Source organism: Capra hircus, chromosome 3 (assembly GCF_001704415.2).
Source record: "Capra hircus breed San Clemente chromosome 3, ASM170441v1, whole genome shotgun sequence".
Taxonomy (NCBI): domain Eukaryota; kingdom Metazoa; phylum Chordata; class Mammalia; order Artiodactyla; family Bovidae; genus Capra; species Capra hircus.
The window spans coordinates 15,241,902-15,266,353 of NC_030810.1; the positions used below are offsets into that span (position 1 = coordinate 15,241,902).

Sequence of the window (24,452 nt, forward strand, 5' to 3'; positions counted from 1 at the left end):
TCTGTTTGTCTTTTGCCCATTTATTTTTACTTTGTCTTATTAAGTTGTCATCTTATTATGAGTCATAATGGTATATTTCAAAGAGAAGAAATTTTAATATTGATGAAATCTGATTTATCTTTTGATTTCTATTTTAGGGTTACTGCTTTTTATGTTCTAAGAAATTGCTGTCTACCATAAAATTGTGAAGATACTTTTTCCTGTATTTTCTTGTAGAAGTTTTATAATTTTAACTTTTATGTTTAGGTCTATGAACCATTTTGAGTTAATTTTTGTGTATATCATGAAGGGTTCATATTTTGCACTCCAATATCCAGTTATTGCATCACCACTTGTACAGATTATTGAATGACTTTCGCACCTTTGTCAAAAGCTATTTCCATAGTGTTCTGTTCCATTGATCTATCTTTATGCCAATACCATTGTTACTTTATGATCAATCTTGCAATCAGATAATAAAATCTTCCAACTCAGCTCTTCCTTTTCAAAATTCCTTTAGCTATTCAAGGTCTTTTGCATTTCCAAATAAATTTTAGTATCAGCATGCCAAGTTCTTCAGGGAAAACCTGTTGGGATGTTTACTGAAAGTGCACTGATTCTAGAGGTAAATTTGGGAGGAATTGACATCTTCACAACATAGTGTCTTCCAGTCCATGAACAGAGTATGATTAACTGTCCGTGTCTTCAGGGTCTAATTTCTGTCACACTGCGTCTCTGTCCATCCTTCTTCAGTCACGTCTTTTGACCACAGCTGGGAAGTTTTCCGCTTTTAAGACCCGGATCATTAGACATTCACATAGTGCAGGCTAATCTCCTGTCTCAAAGTCCTTAATTTAGTCGTATCCACAAAGTCCCTTCTGTCATGTAAATTAGCATAGTCATAGGTTTTGGGCATTAGGATGTGGGCATCTTCGGGGGGTTCACTATTCTGCCAGCCACACTTTACCACAAATGACGTCATGATGAATATTCCTTGTATCTGTGCCTTTAATGGAGATATATACAAATGTGTAGGTCATAGGATCTGCGTATAATTAGACCAGGTAATGTCAGCTTGCTCTTCAAAATGGCTACACCGGTTATACCTCCATGTCCTTGATGTCCTTTGGCATTATCAGTTTTCTCATTTTTACCAATTATTATTGGTGTAAAGTGATATCTCATTATTTCTTTAATTTGCATATCTCTTATTATAATGATTCTGAGGCTATTTTCATATGCTTATCAACTTTTGGTGTTTGCCTGTTTATTTCCTTTGCCCATTTCCCATGGAAGTCGATACCTTTTTATTGTTGATTTGCAGGACTTCCTTGTATATTCTATAGCTGTTGGTCCCTTGCCATTTTTTTGGCATTGTAAATTCCCATTCTTTAATCTGTTTATCAACTTCTGTCCATGGTGCCATTCATTAAATAGAAATGTTTACTTTTAATGTAATCACATTACACAGTTTTCTAAATTATAGTTGGTGCTTTTGAAATATTCAAAGTTCCTCCTTGCTTTTCTTTCACAGAACTATTTATCTTACATTTTTCTCTCATTAACTTTATATTTCACCTTTCATTTTTGGGTCTACTGAGCCATCGAGGGTTTATCTTTGTGTCTTGGTTTGGGTGGGTATATGGTCAGGTCACTCGAGATGGCTGTCCTTGTGCTCTCTGCACACCCCCTGCTCCACCAGGGCCTGCTTCACGCACCTGACTATCCGGTCCTCTTAAGTATAGGGCTTAATCAGTAACTGCCTACGTCCTTGCCTCCTGCTCCAGCCACAGGTTTCCCCGGTAACTGAGAAGCCAACCTGACTTCAGTTCCCACTTAAAGTGGTAGCTTCCCTCCTCCCTGAGGAGCAAAGGTCGCTGCTGTGGGCGGCCTGCCTGCCTGCCAGCCAGCCACTCATAGTGGGGTGCTTCAGACATGTAAGACTTCCCTATCTGATAAACTGCTGATGTCTCTGTTACTATCTCCAGGCCCTTTCTTCCATCTTGAGGCTGAGCAACTACAAGGTTTGTAGGCCTGTGGGGTGCAGCCCAACAATAGGTGAACCAGTCAGGAGGCTGAGCAAACTCCTGTGAGTGCCGAGATGTCAAGAAGAAATAAGGATGGGGAATGGAAGCTTGTGGGGTGATCCTGACGTTAGCTAGGGGCACTATGACAGCTGACTACATGAAGAGATGTCTTTCTCTTTCATTACACTGCTGATATTTTCTTAACCTCAGAGTCTCTTTCCAGTTAAAAAGTAGCAGCACCATGCTGTGACTCATCTGATTGCATGGGGATGGCTGGTGAATAGAGACAAAGTGCAAAGACCTGAATTATCTACAAAATACAAGGATACCCCTGGCTCACCACCCCTAAACGAGCACTGACACAGACTTCAGGGATATTAACTCAGGGATAGGGACAGGCTTGTGAATCAGACACGGCCAGTTACTCAGAAAGGTTTGGTTAAGGCCTTTGGCAATGGCAAAATAAGAGGCCCTTTGGACTTCTGGTCCCAGCTAGGGAGGGGGACAGAACCACCATTGAGACAGGAATCCTGCTCTCAACCCATGGGCCAGGAGGCTAACTCAAGTCCTACAAACTATAACTGGACATCCCAGGAGTGATTGTGAATGCCATGTGAACCCAGAGGCAGCTAGTCAACACCATCTGAGTTCAACTGTTTACTACCGAAGGACTGTGGCCAGCGGTTGGCCAGGATAGCAGCTCACATTTTTGCTATCATAGGATCTGCCCCCAGGGAAACATTATAAAATGGCCCTGGGACTGGCAGGTTAGCTCCTGGTGGTTTGGGTGTGCCACCCGATGAGGAGCAGAATTAGAAAGGGACTTGGAGATTTCACCTACCTTCTTCCCGGCCCCACCCAAGATAACTAAGGTAATTAATCTGGAACCCTACTAGGGAAAGATGCTCCCCCTCCCCATCCTATTAACTCTGTGCCATTGCTATACCACCTCTCCAGGACTGGGCACCAGCTATGGGGACAGAAGTGGACTGCTGCTGCTGCTAAGTCACTTCAGTCGTGTCCGACTCTGTGCGACCCCACAGACGGCAGCCCACCAGGCTCCTCAGTCCCTGGGATTCTCCAGGCAAGAACACTGGAGTGGGTTGCCACTTCCTTCTCCAAGTGGTGGACAGGTGATATGGTATTTCAGGCCAGGACAAACACCTCAGGCAGGGATGGTATTATCTCAGAATACAGTTTCTGTTTTTATTTTGTATGATGGTCATGATCTCCCCTGTACTGTGCCCATTAAACATCTCACATTTCCTCCCTACCCTGAGAGGAGGGAATCTGTGCACAGACCGCGTGATAATGGTGGCTTCACTGTGCAATGAGTCACACTGCTAGGCCTGCAGCGATTTTCCACGGAAGAGTGACCCAGCTAACGTGACCATGTGGGGGCGACTGACGACTCTCACCTTCCTCCTGTCCTGCATGCCAAGTGTCTGGCTCTAAAATTGCCCACCTCTTGGCAATCCCTGCTTTTAGTGTAGCAGGTATCTTACTCTTGATACCTTCTAGTTGCTGGTGTCTGTATGGCCTTTGTGGTATTTGGTTGCAGAGCACCTCTACATACCTGATCCCAGGGATAGCATGGAAGAGAGCTGGACCAAGGTTGTAAGGGTCCAGCAAGGTATATAGGTGTGGTATATGGCCAGACCACCCAAGATGGCTGTTCTCTTGCTCTCTGTACACCCCACCCTGCTCCACCAGGGCTTGCCTCACTCACATAACTTTCCAATCCTCTTAATTATAGGGCTTAATCAGTAACTGCCTGCGTGCTTGCCTCCTGCCCCAGCCACGGTCTCCCTGGTAACCGATCACGTCATTCCCCCATAAAGGTAGCCTCCCTCTCCTCTCAGGTAGCGAAGACTGCTGCCATGTCCTGCTAGTCACGTACAGTGGAGTGTCACTCCAGGATCTTTTGCTCTGGATGTGTGATATCCCCTGTCCAATAAACTGCTGATGATTCTGGCGCTGTCTCCAGACTCCTCTTCCCTCTGCAGGCTAGGCAGCTACAAGGCTTGCAAGTCTGTGGAGTGCAACCCAACAGCAGGGATTTCTTTCTCTTTTTGTCCAGATAGTGAACGTGTCTCTAATACATATTTTAAACAATCCACTTTTCCTCATTGTTTTAAGGTACCCCTCTCATCATATATTAATTTCCTAGATATATTACATACCAATCCTTGAGTTTTCTCTTCTTTAAACAGAAGTTATCTAACCATTAATAGATTTATATTATTGCACATAAGTTGTAGAGTAAGTTTACTTAACATACCAACTGAAATTTTTAGCTTGTGCTGAGTTTACAGATCAACTTGGAAAGTTAATATCTTTATATTAAACTGCCTTATCCAAGAACAGGGAATGTCTGTTCATTTATTTAGATCATCAACTCTTAGGAATTTGAAAATTCTCTCTGTAGAGGTCTTATGTATTCTTATTATTTAATAATTTGAATTGCTATTGAGGATAATATCTCATGTTTACTAGTTATAGCTGTTACAGAAAAAAAAAAAAAAAGGAACTGATTTTGGTAGAGTGATCTTGTATCCAGCAACCTTGTTGCTGAATACTCTCATGAGTTCCAATAATTGTTCTTCTTAGTAATCAAATTATCTATAAATGATAGCTTTATCTCTTTTTCAATCCTTCCTCTCTCTTTTTTTGTTTTTTTGTTTTTATGGCTTTGTACAGGATTCCCACACAACTGTGGTGTTGGAGAAGACTTTTGAGAGTCCCTTGGACTGAGAGGAGATCCAACCAGTCCATCCTAGGGGAAGTTGGCCCTGGGTGTTCATTAGAAGGACTGATGTTAAAGCTGAAGCTCCAGTATCTCAGCCACCTGATGCAAAGAGCTGACTCATTTGAAAAGACCCTGATGTTGGGAAAGATTGAGGGCAGGAGGAAAAGGGGATGACAGAGGATGAGATGGTTAGATGGTCTCATGCACATAGGTGTCATAGATTTTCAAATTCCGCTGGTGACCGGTTTTTTAATCTCCCCTCTTGATTTGGGGCTTCCCTAATTGGCTCTGTCTTGCAGCTATTTCAGTTGTAAGCCATTAGATCCCTGTTTGTAGGGGATAAGTTGTGGGGCAGAGGAAGCCTTCTGTAATATGATTGCACCTCATTCTTTTAATGGGTCCATTTCCTGTGTCATGACTTTCACAAGTGTTTTCTGAGCTTTTCATCTCCTCTTAGGTGAGAGAGGAAATCTAGGGGGCCCCTGAGTGGGGAAAATGCCCTCCCCCAGGGTTGGGTCAGTTCAGTTCAGTTCAGTTGCTCAGTTGTGTCTCTTTGCGACCCCATGGACTGCACCACACCAGGCTTCCCTGTCCATCACCAACTCCCAGAGCTTGCTCAAACTCATGTCCATGGAGTCGATGATGCCATCCAACCATCTCATCCTCTGTCGTTCCCTTCTTTCTCCTGCCTTCAATCTTTCTCAGCATCAAGGTCTTTTCCAATGAGTTAGTTCAGTGTTTTCCCTGGACAGTAGGCCTTTGTCATGGAGGAGACTCTGGATGTTTTTCAGAACTTTTACCCTCTCCCTGAAAAAGACCACTAGATTTTTCTCAGATCTCTACTGTGGGTGCCTAGAAAAAAAGCCCATAAAAGTATGCACCCTTCCCAGCCTCTAATTGTTGATCATACCCAAAGTAGTTCACACTCAGCCTCCAGAAATTTGTTAGTATTAAGTGTTCCCATCAGGTTTTGGCTCCAGCGGGTTCTCCTGGTAATCATAGACTAGCTCTAATTCTCTGTGTGTGCTCTCCAGATTTCAAGGTGGCAGTTTGCCTTCCAACATCAGTTCTCTGCCAGGTCCAAGAAACATTATTGATTCTTCTTCTGTTGATCTTAAAGAGAATACATTAAATGTTTTCATTAACATAACATTTACTACAGGCTTTTTGGTGTATGTTGTTGTTCAGCCACCCAGTCATGTCTGACTCTTTGCGACCCCATGGATGGCAACACACCAGGCCTTCCTGTCCCTCACTGTCTCCCGGAGTTTGCCCAAGTTAACATCCATTGCATCAGTGATGCCATCCAGCCATGTCATGCTCTGATGCCCTCTTCCCCTTCTGCCCTCAATTTTTCCCAGCATCAGGGACTTTTCCAATGAGTGGACTGTTCACATCAGGTGACCAAAATACTGGAGCTTCAGTTTCAGCATCAGTCCTTCCAACGAGTATTCAGGGTTAATTTCCTTTAAGATTGACTGGTTTAATCTCCTTGCTTGAGAGTTTGAGAGCCTCCAATGGACTGTCAGAGTCTTCTCCAATACCACAGTTTGAAGGCATCAATTCTTTGGCACTCTGCCTTCTTTAGGGTCCAGCTCTCACAACCATACATGACCACTGGGAAGACCATAGCCTTGACTATACGGACCTTTGTCGGCAGAGTGATGTGTCTGCTTTTCAACACACTGTCTTGGATTGTCATAGCTTCCTGGCCAAGAAGCAATCGTCTTCTGCTTTCCTGGCTGCAGTCACGATCTGTAGTGATTTTAGAGCCCAAGAAGAGGAAATCTGTCATTACTTCCACTTTTTCCCCTTCTATTTGCCATGAAGTAATGGGGCCAGATGCCATGATCTTAGTTTTTTTAATATTTAGTTTAAGCTAGCCTTTTCACTCTCCTCCTTCACTCTCATTAAGAGGTTCTTTAGTTCCTCGTCGGTTTTGAGCGGTCTCTTATCAAATCAAGAAAGTTGCCAATAGTTTTATTACAAATAGGATTAAACCTTACAAAATGCTTTTTCTGCATTAGGATAATTATTTTTCTCTGTTAGTCTATTGACGTGGTGAATTACAGTGCATTTTTCTATTGAATCACCCTTATATTCTGGGATAAACACCAGTTGATCACGCATGTATGTGTGTTCGGTTGTGTCCAACTCTTTGCAGCCTCATGGACTGTAGCCCATCAGGCTCCTCTGCCCATGGACTTTTCCAGGCAAGAATACTGGAATGGAATGCTCTTTTCTACTCCAGGGGATACTCCCAACCCAGGGATTGAACCCATGTCTCCTGCGTTGGCAGGCAGATTCTTTACCACTAGCACCACCTGGGAAGCCCAGTTGATCATGATTATATCACTTTTAATACCCTACTAAACTTCATAGTTTATATGTAGGATTTTTGAATCTACTTGATTCTATTTGTATTTTCTTAGTATTTACTCTAGATTTTAGAATGGATGCTTAAGGAAGATTGAAGTTATTCAGTATCTTTCACCTCCAAGAACATTCCAAGGACCAATTTATGTGCTCTCATTCTCTAGTATTTTAGTTCATGACTATATTTAATTTTAAAAAGGATTATTAGTTTTATAATCTGTATGTTAATAGTTACTAATCTTATTTCTTTGCTCACATTTCTTACATTTCAGCCATTCCATCATTTTCTTTACAACAGCAAACATAGTAAATGCTATGTGCCAGGCACTGTTCTGAGTGCTTTAAACATATTACCTCCCTTGAATTCCCCCAATAACCCTATGAAGTGTGTACCATTTTCTTTTTGAAGAACATCTTTCAGAATGTCTCTATGGATCTCAGTTTTGTTGTCTGTCCCTCTTTTCTTAATTTTACTGACTCTCTTTAAAAAAAAAATTTTTTTTTTACTGGCTAGAAGCATGGAAGTTCTTAAAACCCATGAGAGTATATGAGATGTCTCAGAGAGCAGAAGTGGGAAAGAAAGAAAAGACAGAATGCTGGGGGAGCACCAGAGCTTAGATACAGGTCTCATGAGCCGTCCAACAAGAGGTGGTGCCCAGGGAACTACAAGGCCAAGGGCCAGAGCCGAAGCAGTGGAGTTTATGCTGAAAGGCTCTTGGTAGGCAGGTGTCAGCCTTTCTCCTGGCAAGCATGTGCTGTGACACTGCTATACTTTATCCATCTTCCACACCCCCCGATCCAGTCCTGAGAGGACAGTGGCACTGCCCAGAAGTGACTATATCCTTCCTTGAGGCAAGGAGAGAAAGGGGTATTCCAGGGGTCACAGCACTGGAGGTCAACAGCTGTGCTTACTGCTTGTATCACGGGTGGCTGAGCAAGGAGGCTGCCCAGCCACATGCCTGAGTGGAGCTTCTGGACCCAAGTGCGCAGAAAGCAGCAGTGGGCCAAGGGCAGTGGCCTCAGCTCCATCTTGCCGCTCCCTCTATTTGGTTCCAGGCAGCCCTGGTGGAATGTGTGGGAAGAGAAGGCTTTGAGGGCCTGTAAGCAGGGATCCTGGGAGACAGAACCAGGAAGCTGCCTGAAGCAGTCAGACTCCATGGCTCAGTGGCATACGGTGACAACAGATCCCCCAGATGCCCAGGTCAAACCTTTGAGGGCTTTTTCTGAGATGTACTTCTCTCTTCTGCTTCTCAGCCAAGGCCTTGTTTCAGTCCTCTGGAACTGTTTGCTCTCTCCTAGAATTAAGAACCATCTTCAGAAAGCAACACGTGAAACCATTTTCAAACTGACTTTAATAAATTTTTTTGTGTGTGTGCTGCCCAAATACTGTACATGCAGAAGCCATGTGAAGGATTTTTCTCCTCAAAGGAATTGGCAAGAATGTTGTAAGAAACAGCCGGTAGTCCTTCCCAGCCATCCACCTGCCACCTGGGAGCCACAACAAGTTTGGGAAGATGCTGCATATAGAAAATGTAAAAGGCTAATTGCTTCTTATCTAAACAGTGTGCTTGTCAGTTCCTATCCGCTCTCTCTCTGCAGGATGCATTTGGAAATTCTAAAAAAAGGGGTTCTTGCCTCCTGTGAATTTACATTCTCAAGGAGTGGATGAAACAATCAGGCCAGCTTTTCCTAAGGAAGCAGCAGCCACTCTGCCTGTTGAGATGGTGTCTGCAAAAGGCATTCTGGAGAAGAGTGATATATATATATATATATTTTTTTTTTTTTCAAGAAGCAAAATACTTTGAAGGGAAATAAGTTCCCTCTCTCCTCCCATCAGAGAGCCTCTTCTTTTAAGATTCTCACACTGATCCCGTTCTCGAAGCAGAGATGAGGACCAACCCAGCATCGTCTGCTGGTGGGGATACTGACCTACACAGGATACAGCTGAGGCTGTAACCTCACACCAGCACCTTGGAAATTGTCCATTGCAGATGACCCTTAATTATCTCATCACATAAGAGGAAGAGAACAATAAACCATGAGGAGGTGGAAGGAGCAGAGTCCGCTAGGATTCCCAGAGTTCTTGTCAGAAGCAGCATCTGGGCATGGATGGGTGAGGACCTGCCCCCAGGGCTGGAAAGAACCAGCCTGTGGGACCAGGTGCCAGGTATATCAGGCTCACGATCCTCATCAGCTCCAGATCAGATTTTAAAAACCTGGAGGGAGCATGGAATAACTAGCAAATGCTCTGGTTTTGCAGATGAGGAAGCTGAGACCCAGGAAAGGGAGGAGACTTGCATAATGTCACAGTTTCTCTGTATATAATAGCCTTGGATTCTCTGTAGCCGGCTGTCCAGGCCATTGACCTTTGGGGCGGATGCTCTGTTGCCTTTGGGATTCCCAGGGCCCATTTCTGTTTGCCAAGCTCTCTGGAACCCAGGCCCAAGGACCTTCCTGGCATCAGTGCGAACTGCCTGGGAGGCTGAAGGTTCCTATCCTTGCTGGCCAAGTTTCCAACCAGAATGTGGGGAGGTTCTCCTGGAGCAGTAACATGCATGCTTTGTGGTGAGCATCCTCCCCAAGCCAGTCTGGGCCCCTGGGAGAATGCAAGTTTCCCTCATAGGCACAGACTTACTGGGCCCACAAAGGCCTGAGCTCAGGGTTGGGGGGTAGAGGAAGTTGCTTTGCTACATGGAAAGATTAAGCCCTTTGTCAGAGAACAAGGTCCCACCATGGGGCATGCTGACACCGTGTGCGGCTCAGCTGGCAGAGCTGCTGCCCGAGGAGGCCAAGTTGCTCTCTTTGGCATCACTGACATCACTCTGAGATGCTCAGGCACTCTTTCAAAATAACCCTTGCCCAGCCAGCCCACGCCGATCCAGTCCCCATCAGGCCTCACTGGAGCAGGCGGGGCACGCTTGCCCTTCAGTCACGACTGTTTTTGTTTTGCCCCAGCCTCTTCTGACCTGAGTGAAAAGCAGACTCGAGGGAGAAGGTAGGGGACGAGTCTACGTTCCTATCTCCTCCCTGATCATGCAAGTGGACAGTAGTCCAGTACAGGAAGCAGCATTTTAAGGAACCTCTTTCTGGGTCAGGATATTGGAGAAGAAAACTCTGGGGAGAGGAAGAAAGAGGGAGAGAGAAAGGAGCCAGTGGGCAGCAGGCCTCTCCCCCTCCCTTTCCTGGCAGCCACTGCAGATACCCTGCCGGATGGCCGGCTTCCTGGTCCTGAAGGACACACCCCCCCTCCACCGACGAGCAAAGGCAGCAATTTGTCCACAGGGTTACACAGTGCAGGAAGCAACCAAAGAAGCAGAAGAACAGCCTTTCTGAAGCCCTGCTGCTTTCTGGGCTGAAGAAGATGGGGACTCGGAGGTTATCAGGAGCTCTGGAGCCCCTGCTGGGGGGTGGGGGTCGGGGGCGGGGAGCCCAGCTTCTCCTGGGCAGCAGGGCGTGGAACAAGGACCCTGGTTGCGTGCCAGGGCTCCTGGTAACACAGTCTGAGATTGTGCTACATTTCATTTCCAAAGAAGTGCCCTTGCAGGGCTCTAGCATCTTTGAAGGGGGCGGGAGGCTTCCGCTTTCCTCAAGGCTGGTAGTAAAGAACTCAAGCACGCTGGCCCTGGTGGGGGTCAGGCCCCGGGGAGAACCAGTGATCCCATGAGTGGTGAACGAGAGGGGCAACCCTCTCTCTCGGCCCCCTGAAATGCTGGCAGTGCCTGGGCTTGCTGCACACTGACAGCCTCCTTTCCTAAGAGTGCTAGGTTGGGCCAGAAACTGGGTGGGGAGTAGTTCGGGAGATGGTTTGACAAAAGGGATGCGATCCTTCAGGGAAAAACCGAGACTTGGCCCCATTCGCTGGCGTTTGATTCATACCAAAGGCCCATCACAGCTATCCCTTTAGGAAAGGAGTCTGTGAAGGAAGTGGGACAGATTGAACACAGCAGAAACATGAAGACAGATGCTCGGAATCATCTGTCATGGTTCCTGCCCACAGCCCAGCAGCGCTGGCTGTGCCACGTCTTCCGCGAAACCTGCCTGAGCAGAGGGAGACGGAGTGACAAAAAGCCCAGCCTGTCATCAGCCCCAGGGCCCCCTGGGGCAAGGAGCGGGCATGTGGAGCTGTGACACTGTGTCTAACAGTGCCTGGGAGGAATCATGTTCCTTCCCTTCCCACCGTGCCCTCCTCAAGGCATGGGCGCCCCCCCTTCCAGGGAAGGCCAGCAGTCACACGTGCTCCCTCCTCCCCTGGGACAGGCTTGCTCCAGAGCAGCCTCTCAGACAAGCCCCTGCATCCAGGAGGCCCAGACCTGTACGTCCAGCCGCTCACCACCACACATATATGGAGCCTCACTAGACTTCATTCTCATGGGAGAAGATCCAGGTGGGGTAACTGGATTAACTTGATTTGGTACAAAGGGTTAAAAATAATCCCCCAAGGTCGACTTGGGTGGGGAATGACTTCCATTAGTGAGGCGGAACAATGGAGCGGCCCACCTCTAGGACAGGTCAGGCCACCCCTCTGGCTAGTATGTGCCCCCTGCTAGCCAACCTTCCGCGGAGGCAAGGGACCAGCAGCCTTTGACTCCCCAGTGGCAGCCTCAGCTGGTAGCTCCCCATCTTTTGTCTTTCTAGGTCCCTAGGGGAATAAGGGTGACACCCTCTCTGACAGTCCTCATTCCCTGGGGGTGACCACACAGTCTGGGTGTCACCGCTCCATGCCACATCAAGAAGGATCTACACGAACCTATGGGTCAGTAATAATCCCACCACTCCAAAGCTGTCGAGTATTTGCACACCGTTCTGAGGGTGACGGCTCTGTATCACCCATAGGACATACAAATACTCTCCTGCAAGCGAGTTTCCTCCCTCTCCCCACCCTAGGATCCAAGACCAGAGAGCCCTTTGCCATAGACACATGAGAAATGCATTACCCAGTCCCAAAGCCAGAAGAGAATTTCTGAGAAAGAGAAAACTCAACCCAGCTGTCTCTTCTCTCTCTCCACAAACACAACAGTTCCCGTCCGGCTCCGGCAGGAGTCAGCCCAGGCTTTCGTTTTGCTAGTTCTTATTGCCCTCACCCACATTTTGTCCGTGGGCAGTTTTCTCGGGAGGGAGGTGGTCAGGCCCTGGCTTTAGCCCAATGCGGATCCTGCCAGAAAAGGAAACCCCTTGGTGGAGAAGGGTCTGTCTCAGAGCCTCTGCCTCCACGTCCCCGCCTCAGCATCCATCCCCATGTCCACCTGGCTTTGGTGATGAATGGAGTCCAAGCACCTCTCCACGGCTCCCCCCACGTATGTGGGTGAGAGTCATGCCGTGCTTGGGGGTGATGTCTGGGGAAGCGGCGGAGTGGCCCCAGACCTTGACCCCGTCATGTTCATCTCCTGGGCAACCTCTCACCTTTCACACTAGACCCGAGGAGGCAGAGGGACAGATTTGGGCTCCTGAGCCAGACTTCAGGATTCCCTGCCAGCATCTCACAAGGTCCAGTCCAGGCCCTGGTGCCCAGCCCCGGGGTCCAGCTGTCCAATCAGGTCAGGGTTTGAGTGGCTTTGGAAAGCTCCAACCAGACAAGGGTGGAAAGACAGCAGAGACAGGTGTGGCGTCAAGAGCAGGCCCGGCTACTCTCCAGAGGGCAGCGGCAGAGCACAGGAGGCGGGGAGGCCGAGGGGGTGAGTATTGCTTGTACAGAGCTGGTGACTGTCATGGTCTATAGAGTGAGAACCAGGCTGTGCAGGAGCCCAGAGGCTGGAGCTTCAGTAAGTCTGAGCTGTCAAACACAGACCCTGGTCTGGAAATGAGCAAAAAAAAAAAAAAAAAAAAAAAATAGAGCCCCTAATAGTCAGCTTCATGCAGCTAATCCCTGAAGGTCAGACAGGATTCTTAGAGCAAGTCAGTCCCAGCCCTCCTCCTTCCTGCCAACAACCCTGCCCTCCGTGGCCCCTCAACAAGCCAGGCCCCTTCAGGATGAGCCCCGAGGGGCACAGGACCACCCTCAGGGCCTGGGAAAGACACGGGTGCTGTCAGGGGCTGTCCACTCTGGCAGACAACATCCCCTCTGAGGCCAACCTCTTGCAGGTTAAGACCATCCAGTCTGCACCTGCTGGGGTCCACTGGGAGAGCTCCTTTGGCATGTCGGAAGCAAGGAGGCTTAAAGGGAGACCGGAGGTGAACAATGCAAAAGGAGGCACTCGCACTTCCTGCCTGCAGCCCTGGGACCAAACACCCCCTTGGATCTCACTTTTAGTAAGGGGGAGGTGCCAGCTGGAGGGAGAAAGCGATCTCCAAGCCCTCAGCCCCCGGCATCTTCTGCTCCCCAGGGCGCTGGCCAGGGCCCTGCGTGAGCTGCTACGCGCTGCGGATGCATTCGGCGGGAAGAGCGGCTGGAGAGCTCGGTGGAGAGGAGGGTGTCAGGCTTCCCAGAGGGGCCTCAGTGTGGCCGGCTGCAGTGGATGCTACATTCCTCAAAAAAGAGCAGCAGTGCTGGGAGAGGCAGCCGTGGAACAAAGGACAAGACGGAAAACTGAGCAGAGATCACCAAGGACAGGCACGGGTGGGAACACGCAGGCTCTGCCCTGAGCCCAGGGCCAGGCGGGAGGAACCAATGGCCGTGTCCCCCACTCCCACCCCTGGATTCGGCGGCGGGGAGTCCTGGCCACACAATTCTCCTTTGGGTTTCTTTACAACGAGACACGGAGAGACATGGGTTTCAGCCCATACAGTCACCAAGACAGACTACACCCAGACAAATGAATAGACCTAACATGGTCACACACAGACACACACACACACACACACACGCACACGCGCTAGAGTCTCCGAAGACAGCTGGGACAGGCCCAGTAGCCAGCGGGCATGCAGCAGGGCAGGGGGCCAGAGAGACGTGGAGACTATGTACAGGGGGAGGCGGTGGGAGGCGGCCCCGCCCCTTCTCACATCGCACCCCAGCCTCTCCCTGAGGTCCTTAGGAGCACGAGGGGCTGGTGGCGCTCTCCAGGGAGGACTGGGACAGGCGCCTGGTGAGGGAGCCGAGCGTAGAGTCCGCCACTGAGGACGTGGGGAAGAGTTTGTACCAGCCGGTGACCGCAGCACTCAGGTCCAGCTCGTCCAGCATGATCTGGGCCATGCCCATGAAGCACTTGTGGTCCATGCGGCCGTAGTCTCCCCAGACGATCACCTGCCAGTGGGAGGAAAAGAGAGGAGCTGAGCCAGCTCTCCAACTCCAGGGCTGGGTGGTGGGCCTAGGAACTGTGTAGAGACTGCTAGGGCACAGATGGGACTGCGAGAGGCAGAACTCAGACTGACTTCAGGCAACAACTTATTAAGCACTTGTGGTGTGCCAGGCTTCTTAAGCATTTATGGTATGCATTATGGTGTACAGACTTCATATATATTCTCTCCGCTGTTACAACCATCTAGGTAGAGGTGCTATATGGATTATTATTTCCACAAAAAGGAAATGTAGCTCAGAGCGAACAACTAACCCAAAGATACACGGCAGTTGGTGGCACCCCTGGGATCAGAACCTGGCCCTGACTTCCAGAGCCTCCTAGCATCCAGGATGACAGGCTTCCAGAGCCGGAAGCAGGCTGAGAGTCCAGGACCTGGGCCACAGCTATCACTCGGCTGCTGGATCACAATGGGATGATAAACATTACCACCTGGTGGAAGAAGGCGGTGGTCAAACTCTGCTTCTAGGGGACTTCCCTGGTGGTCCAGCGGTTAAGAATATGCTTTCTAATGCAGGAAGTGCAGGTTAGATCCCTGATTGGGGAGTTAAGATACCACATGTCTCTTGGCCAAAAAAACCAAAACATAAGACAGAAGCAATATTGTAACAAATTCAATAAAGACTTTAAAAATGGTCCACACCAAAACAAAAACATCTTAAAAAAATAAAACCTGCTTCTACCTACCAGCTGTGCAACCTGGGGGCAATCAAGTTATCCCCCCAAACCTTGGTTTCCTTTTCAATCAACAGGAGGCAATAACACCTCATTAGGTTGTAACAAAAAAGTGGGTAAAGGGTATTAAAGTGCTGGCACAGGATAAACCATAAATGAATTTTAAATGACAGTCTGTAGTCTTTGAGAGTTGCCCCGCCCCCTGGCCTCGTGATGCTCACCTGCAGCACCTTGCCCTGCGGTCCCTCATCAAACAGCAGAGCCTGCTGGTACAGGGGGTCACAGGTCTTCTTGGCCACCTTCGTCTTCTTCTTGGCCAAGCAGGCCCCGTTCTCGAGTAGGTAAACCTTGATATAGGTGGCTGAGGGATGGAAGGGAGCATGAGGTGGGGGTGGGTCCTGGGGAAACTGCTGCGGCCTGCCCCAACCCCTAACTTCCATGTGATCCTGGAGGGGACCAGGGGGAGCAGGAGGAGCTAAAAGTGGACAGGAGGTGGACAAGACGGATTCGAACACCAACTCCTCCGTCCTCCCTTCCCATTCCCGCCCCACACTGGCCTTCCAGGCAATCCATGACTCCACTGTTGAGAATACTGATTAGGCCAATGGGGAGCCAGGACTTGCTAGACCCAGAGCTCAGCTGTGAATCCCTCCCTGGTACGACCCCATTTCCAAGATCCCTTATCCCAGCTGCTCTGCCTCACCTGGGAGGGATTTGGAGCCGGGTTTGGGGGTCAGGCCCCGAGCCTCAATCACTTCCACCTCCAGCTGGCCACTCCGGTCCATGATGGCAATGTGCACATCCCCTGCAAGGGAGAAGGAGGACAGTCGAGGCAGAGTCAGACCAAGGGGCAGGCTGGCCCACAGCATGCAGTCTGCAGACGATGCTCCAGCGCTGAAAGGGCACAAGAAGGACAAAAACCGCACGCGCTGGAGCTGCTCTCCAGAGGCCAATTTAAAGCAGTTGAGAAATGTTCTGATAGGGCCCTTGGGGTGGGGTGGGGGTGTGACCCTCCAGGGCCCTGCTTAGGGAATCACAAAGGTAAGCTGGGTTGGGAGAAGGGAGGGGGCTCTGTTTCACTGAGCGGAATAGCAAGTTTGGGGACAGATTTCTGTATCAGGAAGACAGAGGAGGCTGTGTGCTCAATAGATGTCTTCACCTTCTACACAGCGGCCATCAGCTACTCCCCTAAATAAACGTCAAACAGATACTTAGAGAATATCAGTTTGGAGAGGTGATGAGATATAAGACTGCCCAGGCCATGAGGCATGCCCCAGAAATGAGGGCCTGTCCTCACCCTTGATGAAGGATGGGGGAAAGCAGGAGATGTCCCAGGAGTACAAAGTTGTTCTTGTTCAGTCGCTCAGTCATGTCCAGCTCTTCACAATCCCATGGACTGCAGCATGCCAGGCTTCCCTGAGCTTCCCCATCTCCTGGAACTTGCTCAAACTCGTGTTCATTGAGTCAGTGATACCATCTAACCATCTTATCCTCTGTCATCCCCTTCTCCTGCCTTCCATCTTTCCCAGCATTAGGGTCTTTTCTAATGAGTTGACTCCTGGCATCAGGTGGCCAAAGTACTGGAGCTTCAGCTTCAGCATCAGTCCTTCCAACAAATATTGAGGATTGATTTCCTTTAGGATTGACTGATTTGATCTTGCAGTCCAAGGGACTGTCAAGAGTCTTTTCCAACACCACAGCTCAAAAGCATCAGTTCTTCAGTGTTCAGCCTTCTTTATGGTTCAACTCTCACATCCGTACATGACTACTGGAAAAACCATGGCTTTGACTAGATGGACCTTTGTTTGCAAAGTAATGTCTCTGCTTTTTAATACACAGTCTAGGTTTGTCATAGCTTTTCTTCCAAGGAGCAAGAGTCTTTTAATTTTATGGCTGTGGTTACCATCTGCAGTGATTTTGGAGCCAAAGAAAATAAAGTCTGTCACTGTCTCCATTGTTTCCCTGGGTCATTAAGATCTTTTTTGTATAGTTCTGTATATTCTTGCCACCTCTTCTTAATATCTTCTGCTTCTGTTAGGTCCATACCATTTCTGTCCTTTATTGTGCCCATCTTTGCTAGTCATTTCTGCTTCCACCGCAGAGGCATGGGTTTGATTCCTGGTCAGGGAATTAAAATCCTGCATGCTGCGTGGCCAAAAAAAGGGGGTTCAGAATCATAAGCCTGATGCAGAAAAATTAAAATGTGCCAGACTTTGGGTTCAACCACTCACTTTGGAGTCTCTGAACCATTATGCCACTGCGTATTTGCACACTTTGGAAGATGGGGACTTATGACTTCCAGGAGACATCCTGCAATTCATCCCTCTCCCTCTAGCTGTTCCTGACCTCCCCACGGGGAATGGGGAGGGGGAAGTCTCAGGAATTAATTAATCTTAACTCTCACTGTTCAGAGAAGGCAATGGCACCCCACTCCAGTACTCTTGCCTGGAAAATCCCATGGACGGAGGAGCCTGGTAGGCTGCAGTCCGTGGGGTCACTAAGAGTCGGACACGACTGAGCGACTTCACTTTCACGCATTGGAGAAGGAAATGGCAACCCACTCCAGTGTTCTTGCCTGGAGAATGACAGAGACGGGGGAGCCTGGTGGGCTGCCGTCTATGGGGTCTCACAGACTCGGACAGGACCGAAGCGACTTGCAGCAGCAGCAGCAACTCTCAATGTCACATCCCCAACAAGGAAAGCCAGTGCAAACCTGTCCTTCCCAACTTCGGACACCAGGGGGCGCCATACACGAGTGTTCCAGGCTGCGATGGCGCATAAGCCTTGTGCAAGTGGCTGGTTTTTCTCACCGCCTCCCAGCCCGTGGCTGAGCCTAGAGCTGGAACAACCAGACTCTCCAGGCCCTTAAAAGCCTGAAAGCAAGGACTGGGAATTAGCCAAATCCCACCCAAGAGCCAGATGGGAACTGCCACTTACCCTCTGAGAGTCCCTATGGACCCCTCTTCCAGTAGACAAAGGCTCCTGTGTGAGCCGTTTCCAGGAAGACAGGGCAGTGCAGTGGGAGGAGTCCTGGCCTGGAATGGAATGTCAGCTCCACTGCATGGTCACAGCAGGGCACTGTCTGCACTCAACTTTCTCATTTGCTGTGAGGTCGAAGGTTAGACACTGTCTATGTGAGGGCTGAGTGCAGACGTCTGGGTCAGACACTGCTCAGGTCAGACTGATGGGGAGGGAGGGGTTGAGGCAAGCGGGCATCTCTAGGGAAGCTAGCCTGGGAGCTGCTGCTTGAAGCCAACACAGCCAGAATCTGAGGGAGAGAAAGGGGGAAGGAGCCAGAACTGCAGCTAAGAGGACCAAGAATAGACCGTAGGGAGTACTTGCTAGCTACTGCGAGGAGGGATGAGAAAATTACTAAAAGGCTTCTAGGTGCCAGGCACTGTTAGAAGTAGCAAGTCAAATAAGACACAGTTCCTAAGGCGTAAATGAAATATTTCATGCAAGGCATCAAACAGGGACTCAAAAAATAGTCTTCAGATTGCAGAACTAAGGCAGGCATTATTATTCCCATTTTACAGATGAGCAAACTGAGGCTCACAGAAGGGATGTGACTTGCCCAAGGTCCCACAAAGAATCAGTGACAGAGCAGACTCCATGGACGTCGATGCCATGAGAATCTTTGTTCACCATCTTATGCCTGGCACTAGCACTGCCGGGCACATGGTAGGCGGTGAGATAGTGGGTGAGAGTGGTGGTGTGAGGGTGGGAATGTGCCAGAAAAGCTGTTGCAGTGTGGCCAGCAGAGAAAGGCTGGAACCCCTCTCCTCTGTGCTGTGGGAGGGACTGAGGCTCGCTATGCTGACGCCTCCTCACTGGCATAAGAACCGGAGTGAGGGCCCCTTTCTGCGGCTTGTATTGCATTATGTGGGGCCCCCCGCTGAGCTCACCTGATCTGCTGCTTGGCTGCCACTGCCCTACTCACCCTGCCCTTAAGAAGACTCACCCAGGACTTCCCTGATGGCCCAATGGTTAAGAATCTGCCTGCCAATGCAGGGGACATGGGTTCAATCCCTCGTGCAGGAAGACTCCACTTGCCTCAGGGCAACTAAGCCCACACGCCACAATGGAAGCCTGAGAGCCTTAGAGCCCGTGCTCTATAACAAGGGAAGCCACTGCAATGAGAAGCCCGAGCACCCCAACTAGAGAGCTGCCCCCACTGGCTGCAACCAGAGGAAGCTCATGTGTAGCAATGAAGACCCAGCGCAGCCAAGATTAAAATAAATAATAAATAAAAGACGACGACTCACCCATTGGCGGTGTTGCCAGTGTCTGTCGCCCCACAATCTGGGCTGGTCCCAGCCCATCCAGGAAATCGCTGAACTGGCTTTCGGCCCCAAGCCGGGTGGTGGGGAAGATGAACCTGAAGAAGGGGGCAGAGGGGTATGTGAGGGCATCTGGGTGGCGGGATGCAGGAGCGCTGCCCCTGGGGCACTGGGGCACTCCCTCTGTGCCCCAATCTCCCCTGGACATACTGAAAGTCTACCACTGTGACTGGGGACAAACAGAACTGTTCATTTCTGCACATTACAGAGAAAGACTTTGATGTCACTTGAGCAAAGAGACTAACCATCATGATATTAAATCTTCAAGCGCTAGGATTTCTAAGGTGACCCTGAAAAGGCAGGACTTGCTAGATACTTTGTGTCCTCACCAGGGGTGTTAATGCCAAGAACCAGAGACAAAGGTCAGATATTTCAGTGCCTGGAGCAAGTTCCAAAAACAGAGGTTGAGTTGACTATGAGTTTGAAATCCAAGTCAGGGATGTCAGGTGGCGCTCTAAACAGCAACTGAGACCGAAATAACACAATTACAGGGTTGAGATTAACGACAAGTGTTGGGGGGTGGGGGTGGAGTGGTCCATGGCTGTGGGTGGAAACAGTAACGAGAAAAACTGACAGTGATTGAAAGTTGGCCACATGCCAACAGTGTACCGCATGCTCCAGATGGGTATCATTTCATCTGCACAGCCACTGTGGGTGGCAGGAGCTATAAGCCAGGTTTACAGATGAGAAAACGGAGGCTCCAAGAGGTGAGAGACTTGTCTTGCCTACAAAACAGAGCTGACACTCAAGGTGTCCAGGGTGATGGTGAGGATTAGGGCAGAGGGAGCAGGAGAAGCTCCAGACAGACAGGAAACGATCGGCGGCAGCTACTGCCGCTGCTCGTGTGACCATCACAGGAAACGGGCTGCTTGCGCCTGTCCTCAAGCCTAGATGCTCTGGGTGTGGCCAGCAGGGAAAGGACAGGTGAGGGAGGGCTGGCCCAGAACTGCCCAGGGGCTACAATGGATCACAGGATATTCCCAGATCCTAGGACAGCCCCGGCTCCTGCCTCGAGAGAGAAAAGGCTGTCCTAGGAGCAACCTTGGAACCTTTGGCCTGAGTCCCCTTTGGCCAGAGACAGGCAGGAAGGGGAGACAGGTTGCACAGACTTATCAGAAGGGCCTGTGTCTCTCCCTTGCCAGGCTCAGCCTCTGCTCTCTAGGAAGGGGCTTTTAGGCCCATCCATTTTTATTGGCCAGAGTTAGCAGTAGTCTAACATCATGTTTTTTGGAAAGTGGGATCTGAAAAATTTAAATGAATAGCTGACAGTCTTGATTCACGTACTTGCCTCAAAACTCCACAGATCTGTAAAACACAGGCTGGTTATAAAAGTCATCACCTCAGTAGAACCAAAAGTTACTTTGCAGGTTTGCTAAGTTATTTCAACTTCTTAGGTCTCAGGCATATCAATGGCCCAGAGGGAGTTTACTGAACATGCCTTATGAATATATATATATATATATCTATGATGAAATATTTCTCATCACAACAAGAACACTAGAGCACCTTTTAACTCAGTATTCCCAAGGCTAGACACCCATCCCACACAGTATCAAAAGCGGGCATGATGGACCTCCCTGGTGGCACAGTGGCTAGGAACCCGCCTGCCAATGCAGGGGGTGCAGGTTTGATCCCTGGTCCCGGAAGATTCCATATGCTGCAAAGCAACTAAGCCCATGCCCCACAACTACTGGGACCTGCATGCTCTAGGGTCTGAGAGTCACAACTAACGAGCCTCCGTGCCGCAATTACTGAACCCCATGTGCCTACAGCCTGTATTCAGAGAAGCAACTGCAATGAGAAGCTCTTGCACCGCAACTACAGAAAGCCCGCATGCAGCAACAAAGACCCAGTGCAGCCAAAAATAAATAATAAAGTGAATACATAAATATAGTGTGTACATGTAAAAAAAAAAAAAGTAGGCATGATCCCCATGTTCATAAGCAGCACTATTCGCGATAGCCAAGATGTGGAAACAATCAAAATGTCCATCGACAAATGAATGGATAAAGAAGGTGGGTGTACTGTATATCCATAAATATATATATTTATCTATCTACCTATCTATATATATAAAATGTATCCCCATACAATGGGATACTACTCAGCCATAAAAAAGAATGAAAGAATGCCATTTGTAGCAACATGGATGGACCTGGAGATTGTCATACTAAGTGAATTAAGTGAGACAGAGAAAGACAGATACCATATATCACTTATTCGTGAGATCTAAAAAAATAGTACAAATGAACTTACTTACAAAACAGAAACAGACATAGAAAACAAACATAATGGTTACCAGAGGGGAGGGATGGAGGGATAAATTGTGCATATGGGATGAACAGATATACCCTACTATATTAAACTATATTGAACTACATTCAATATCTTATAATAAACTATCATGGAAAAGAATCATAAAAATAATATAGACATAGACATAGACATCATCAAATCACTTTTCTATATACCTGAAACATAATATTGTAAATAAACCATACTTCAGTTTTTTAAAAAAGAGAAAGGATAGCAACAAAAGGAAATATATAACTCTTGAGATCACAGAATTTCAGGAGCTTAGTATCGACAGTGCTGAGACTGTGAACAAAGATTTTAGGGTCAAATGTCCTTAATTCAAAACCTGACTCCACTAACCAGCTGTGACCTTAGGAAGGTGCCATACCCTCTTCCCGTGCCTCAGTTTCTCCATTTGTAAAGTGGAGATACTGGTAGCACCAACATCCCTGAGGGTTACTGTATTGACTGAGACACTGTTTTTGACTGGCAGATCACAGAATAAGAGGCCCTGATCTGAAGAGCCAGCAATGCCCTGCGTATGGTAAGATAAATCCAAGCAGCTACTCACATTCACAGAAGCAGGCATAGTAGTGAGACGTAGTCATAGAATCTCAAATAATAGGGCCATGGAATTCTGAAATTATTGAGCCTTACAAAGCTGATTCAAAAAATCTTAATCATATATCCATCATTTTATAGATTTGAAGAGATCAAGGGAATATCTAACCCAGAGACTTTCAAATTTTTGACTGCAATCCATATGCATATGTAAGAAATATATTTAACGTCATAGACCTACGTGCATCTACATACACAAAAAGGAGTTCCCAAGGTAACTCTTCCTTCCTCCAATAGTATATACCTGAATTTTCTATTTCCTTTTCTAATGCTGGTTTTGACCCACTACACTGATTTGACTTCCTGCCTGTGAGTCAACACCTGGTTTGAAAAACACCAATCTAGTCCAAATTCCTTCTCTAAGCTCCAAGTAAGCCCACCTGTGAGAATGCCACGCACCTGAGCTGTACCAGCTGTTTTGCACGTAAAAGATTTTAGGAGCCCATTTTCCTTTCTAGCTCTCTCCTCTGGAGTGGAAGGGCGTGTAAGCCCTGGGAGGTGGGAGGCATGAAACATACCAAAGGGATGGGCTGCTCTTGGGCCACTGGAGTATTCTGATGGGGAACAGCGGCCAGGAGCACCAGGGAGACTGGGGCCCAGGCAGCCGGTGTCCAGGGGACGAGGACAGAGGGAGGCAGGAGTACAGAGGGACTCAGATATCTGGCCTGCACACCCAACCATATTTTCCAACCCTGCGCCCGTGACCAGAGGACCCAGGAAGAGGGTGGGGACACGGTGGGGGTGGGCTGAACGCACGTGCCGTCCGAGCTGTTGCTGTTGGTGCTGCCGTCTGTGGACTCCCGGCTGCCCTGGCGAGGGACCCGACTCCGCATCTCCACGGCAACACCCGTCTCCGTGCTCCGCCGGATGTTGCTGCGCAGTTTCTTGGTGGCCCCTTCTGTGACCCCCCGAGGCACAGAGAGGGAAGAAGGTCAGATCACTGATGAGGTTTCACTGAGATCACTGCTGAAGTCAACCTCTTGGGAGGGGGCAGAATAGGCAGGGCTCTGACTGGAGGCAGGGGCAATGCTGAGATGACCTCTAGAGCCAGCCCACAGCCTGACCCCTGATCCTGCTCAGCAGAGTGACTCAAAGTAGATGAGAAGGATGGCTGAAGGCAGAATGGAGATGTTGGGGCTATGAGTGGGAAGTCAGCAGAGTTCAGCCCTTGTCCCTCAGCCTCATCCTCACCAGGATCCCCTGACCCACACCTTCCCACTCAATCTCAGCCCTTGCCCCAAAGGATTAAGTTTCTTCTGAAAAGTTTGCCTTCTCCAGAATTCTCAGATTTGTTTTTCATTTTCCAAGTACTCTCATGAGCCCTATCACTCCTGGAGATCACAAACCACCTCTGTGAAACCATCACAGGTCCTATAAAAAAAAATCCACACAAACTCTGGCCACTCACAAACTAACATCCATTGTCAATGTGGCTCTGAATATGGAGGGGGGTGTGTGTGAAGAGGCCATGAGAGAAAGAAATCAGAGACTGCTAGGTTGACCTGAACTGATTTTGGCTTTGAGGAAGAGGTCTACAGAAGAACCTCAGAAGCTGTGTGTTGAGAGCTTACCCCCAGTGTCTCCGTACCTCCCATCTGGAGGATGGGGGAGGGCTCGACATCTCTAATCCCCCTCTTTTGTCTTGCAAGGAACATGGGACACTTTGCTTCTCTGAGCAGCGTACCATCCTGCCTGGTTTCCATGGCAACCTCCTCAGCATTGCAGTGTGGTCCCTCTAGACACTCTCTCCTCCTGGGGGCAGGGCTGGGGCAGTGTGGGGGCAGAAGACAGTCTGTGGGTTTGCAGGGACTTCCCCTCCTGGAGCTTGTATGCCTGAGGAGTTTGATGGGGAAGGAAGTGGTGGCACTCAGAGAGGGAGGTTCCATACCAAAGGAACCTTTTGCTGTCACTGGTTAGAGGCCCAGGCAAATTAAGAGTGGAGTTGCTTACAGTGATGGGGAGAGGCCAGGGGGAGGCAGGCAGCACAGAAGCACCGGGAAGGTAGAGCTGGTCACCCTGGCGATTCCCACTCACACCCAGCGGTGGGCTGGGACAGGGTATTCAAGACCCCAGCCTGGGAGAAAGAGGGACTTTACCCTCCTGCTTGGCCCTGCTTATTTTTCCGGAAGTCCCACTGGGAGAGGAAAGACTGCGAGGGGTA

At 48.9% G+C, this 24,452-nt stretch overlaps 1 protein-coding gene across 3 annotated transcripts in view; it reads right to left on the reverse strand.

The window, feature by feature from the left end:
- Window positions 8,466–24,452, reverse strand: part of RIMS3 (regulating synaptic membrane exocytosis 3) — a 44,917-nt gene continuing 28,930 nt past the window's right edge. For all 3 annotated transcript variants that reach the window (XM_018042436.1, XM_018042421.1, XM_018042432.1), the window contains 5 exons: window positions 23,048–23,189; window positions 19,301–19,413; window positions 15,739–15,840; window positions 15,257–15,396; window positions 8,466–14,308 (listed from right to left, as the gene is read on the reverse strand). In XM_018042436.1, coding sequence (XP_017897925.1) covers window positions 14,096–14,308; window positions 15,257–15,396; window positions 15,739–15,840; window positions 19,301–19,413; window positions 23,048–23,189 — 710 coding nt within the window. In that variant the 3' untranslated portion in view covers window positions 8,466–14,095. The remainder of the gene's footprint in view (window positions 14,309–15,256; window positions 15,397–15,738; window positions 15,841–19,300; window positions 19,414–23,047; window positions 23,190–24,452) is intronic.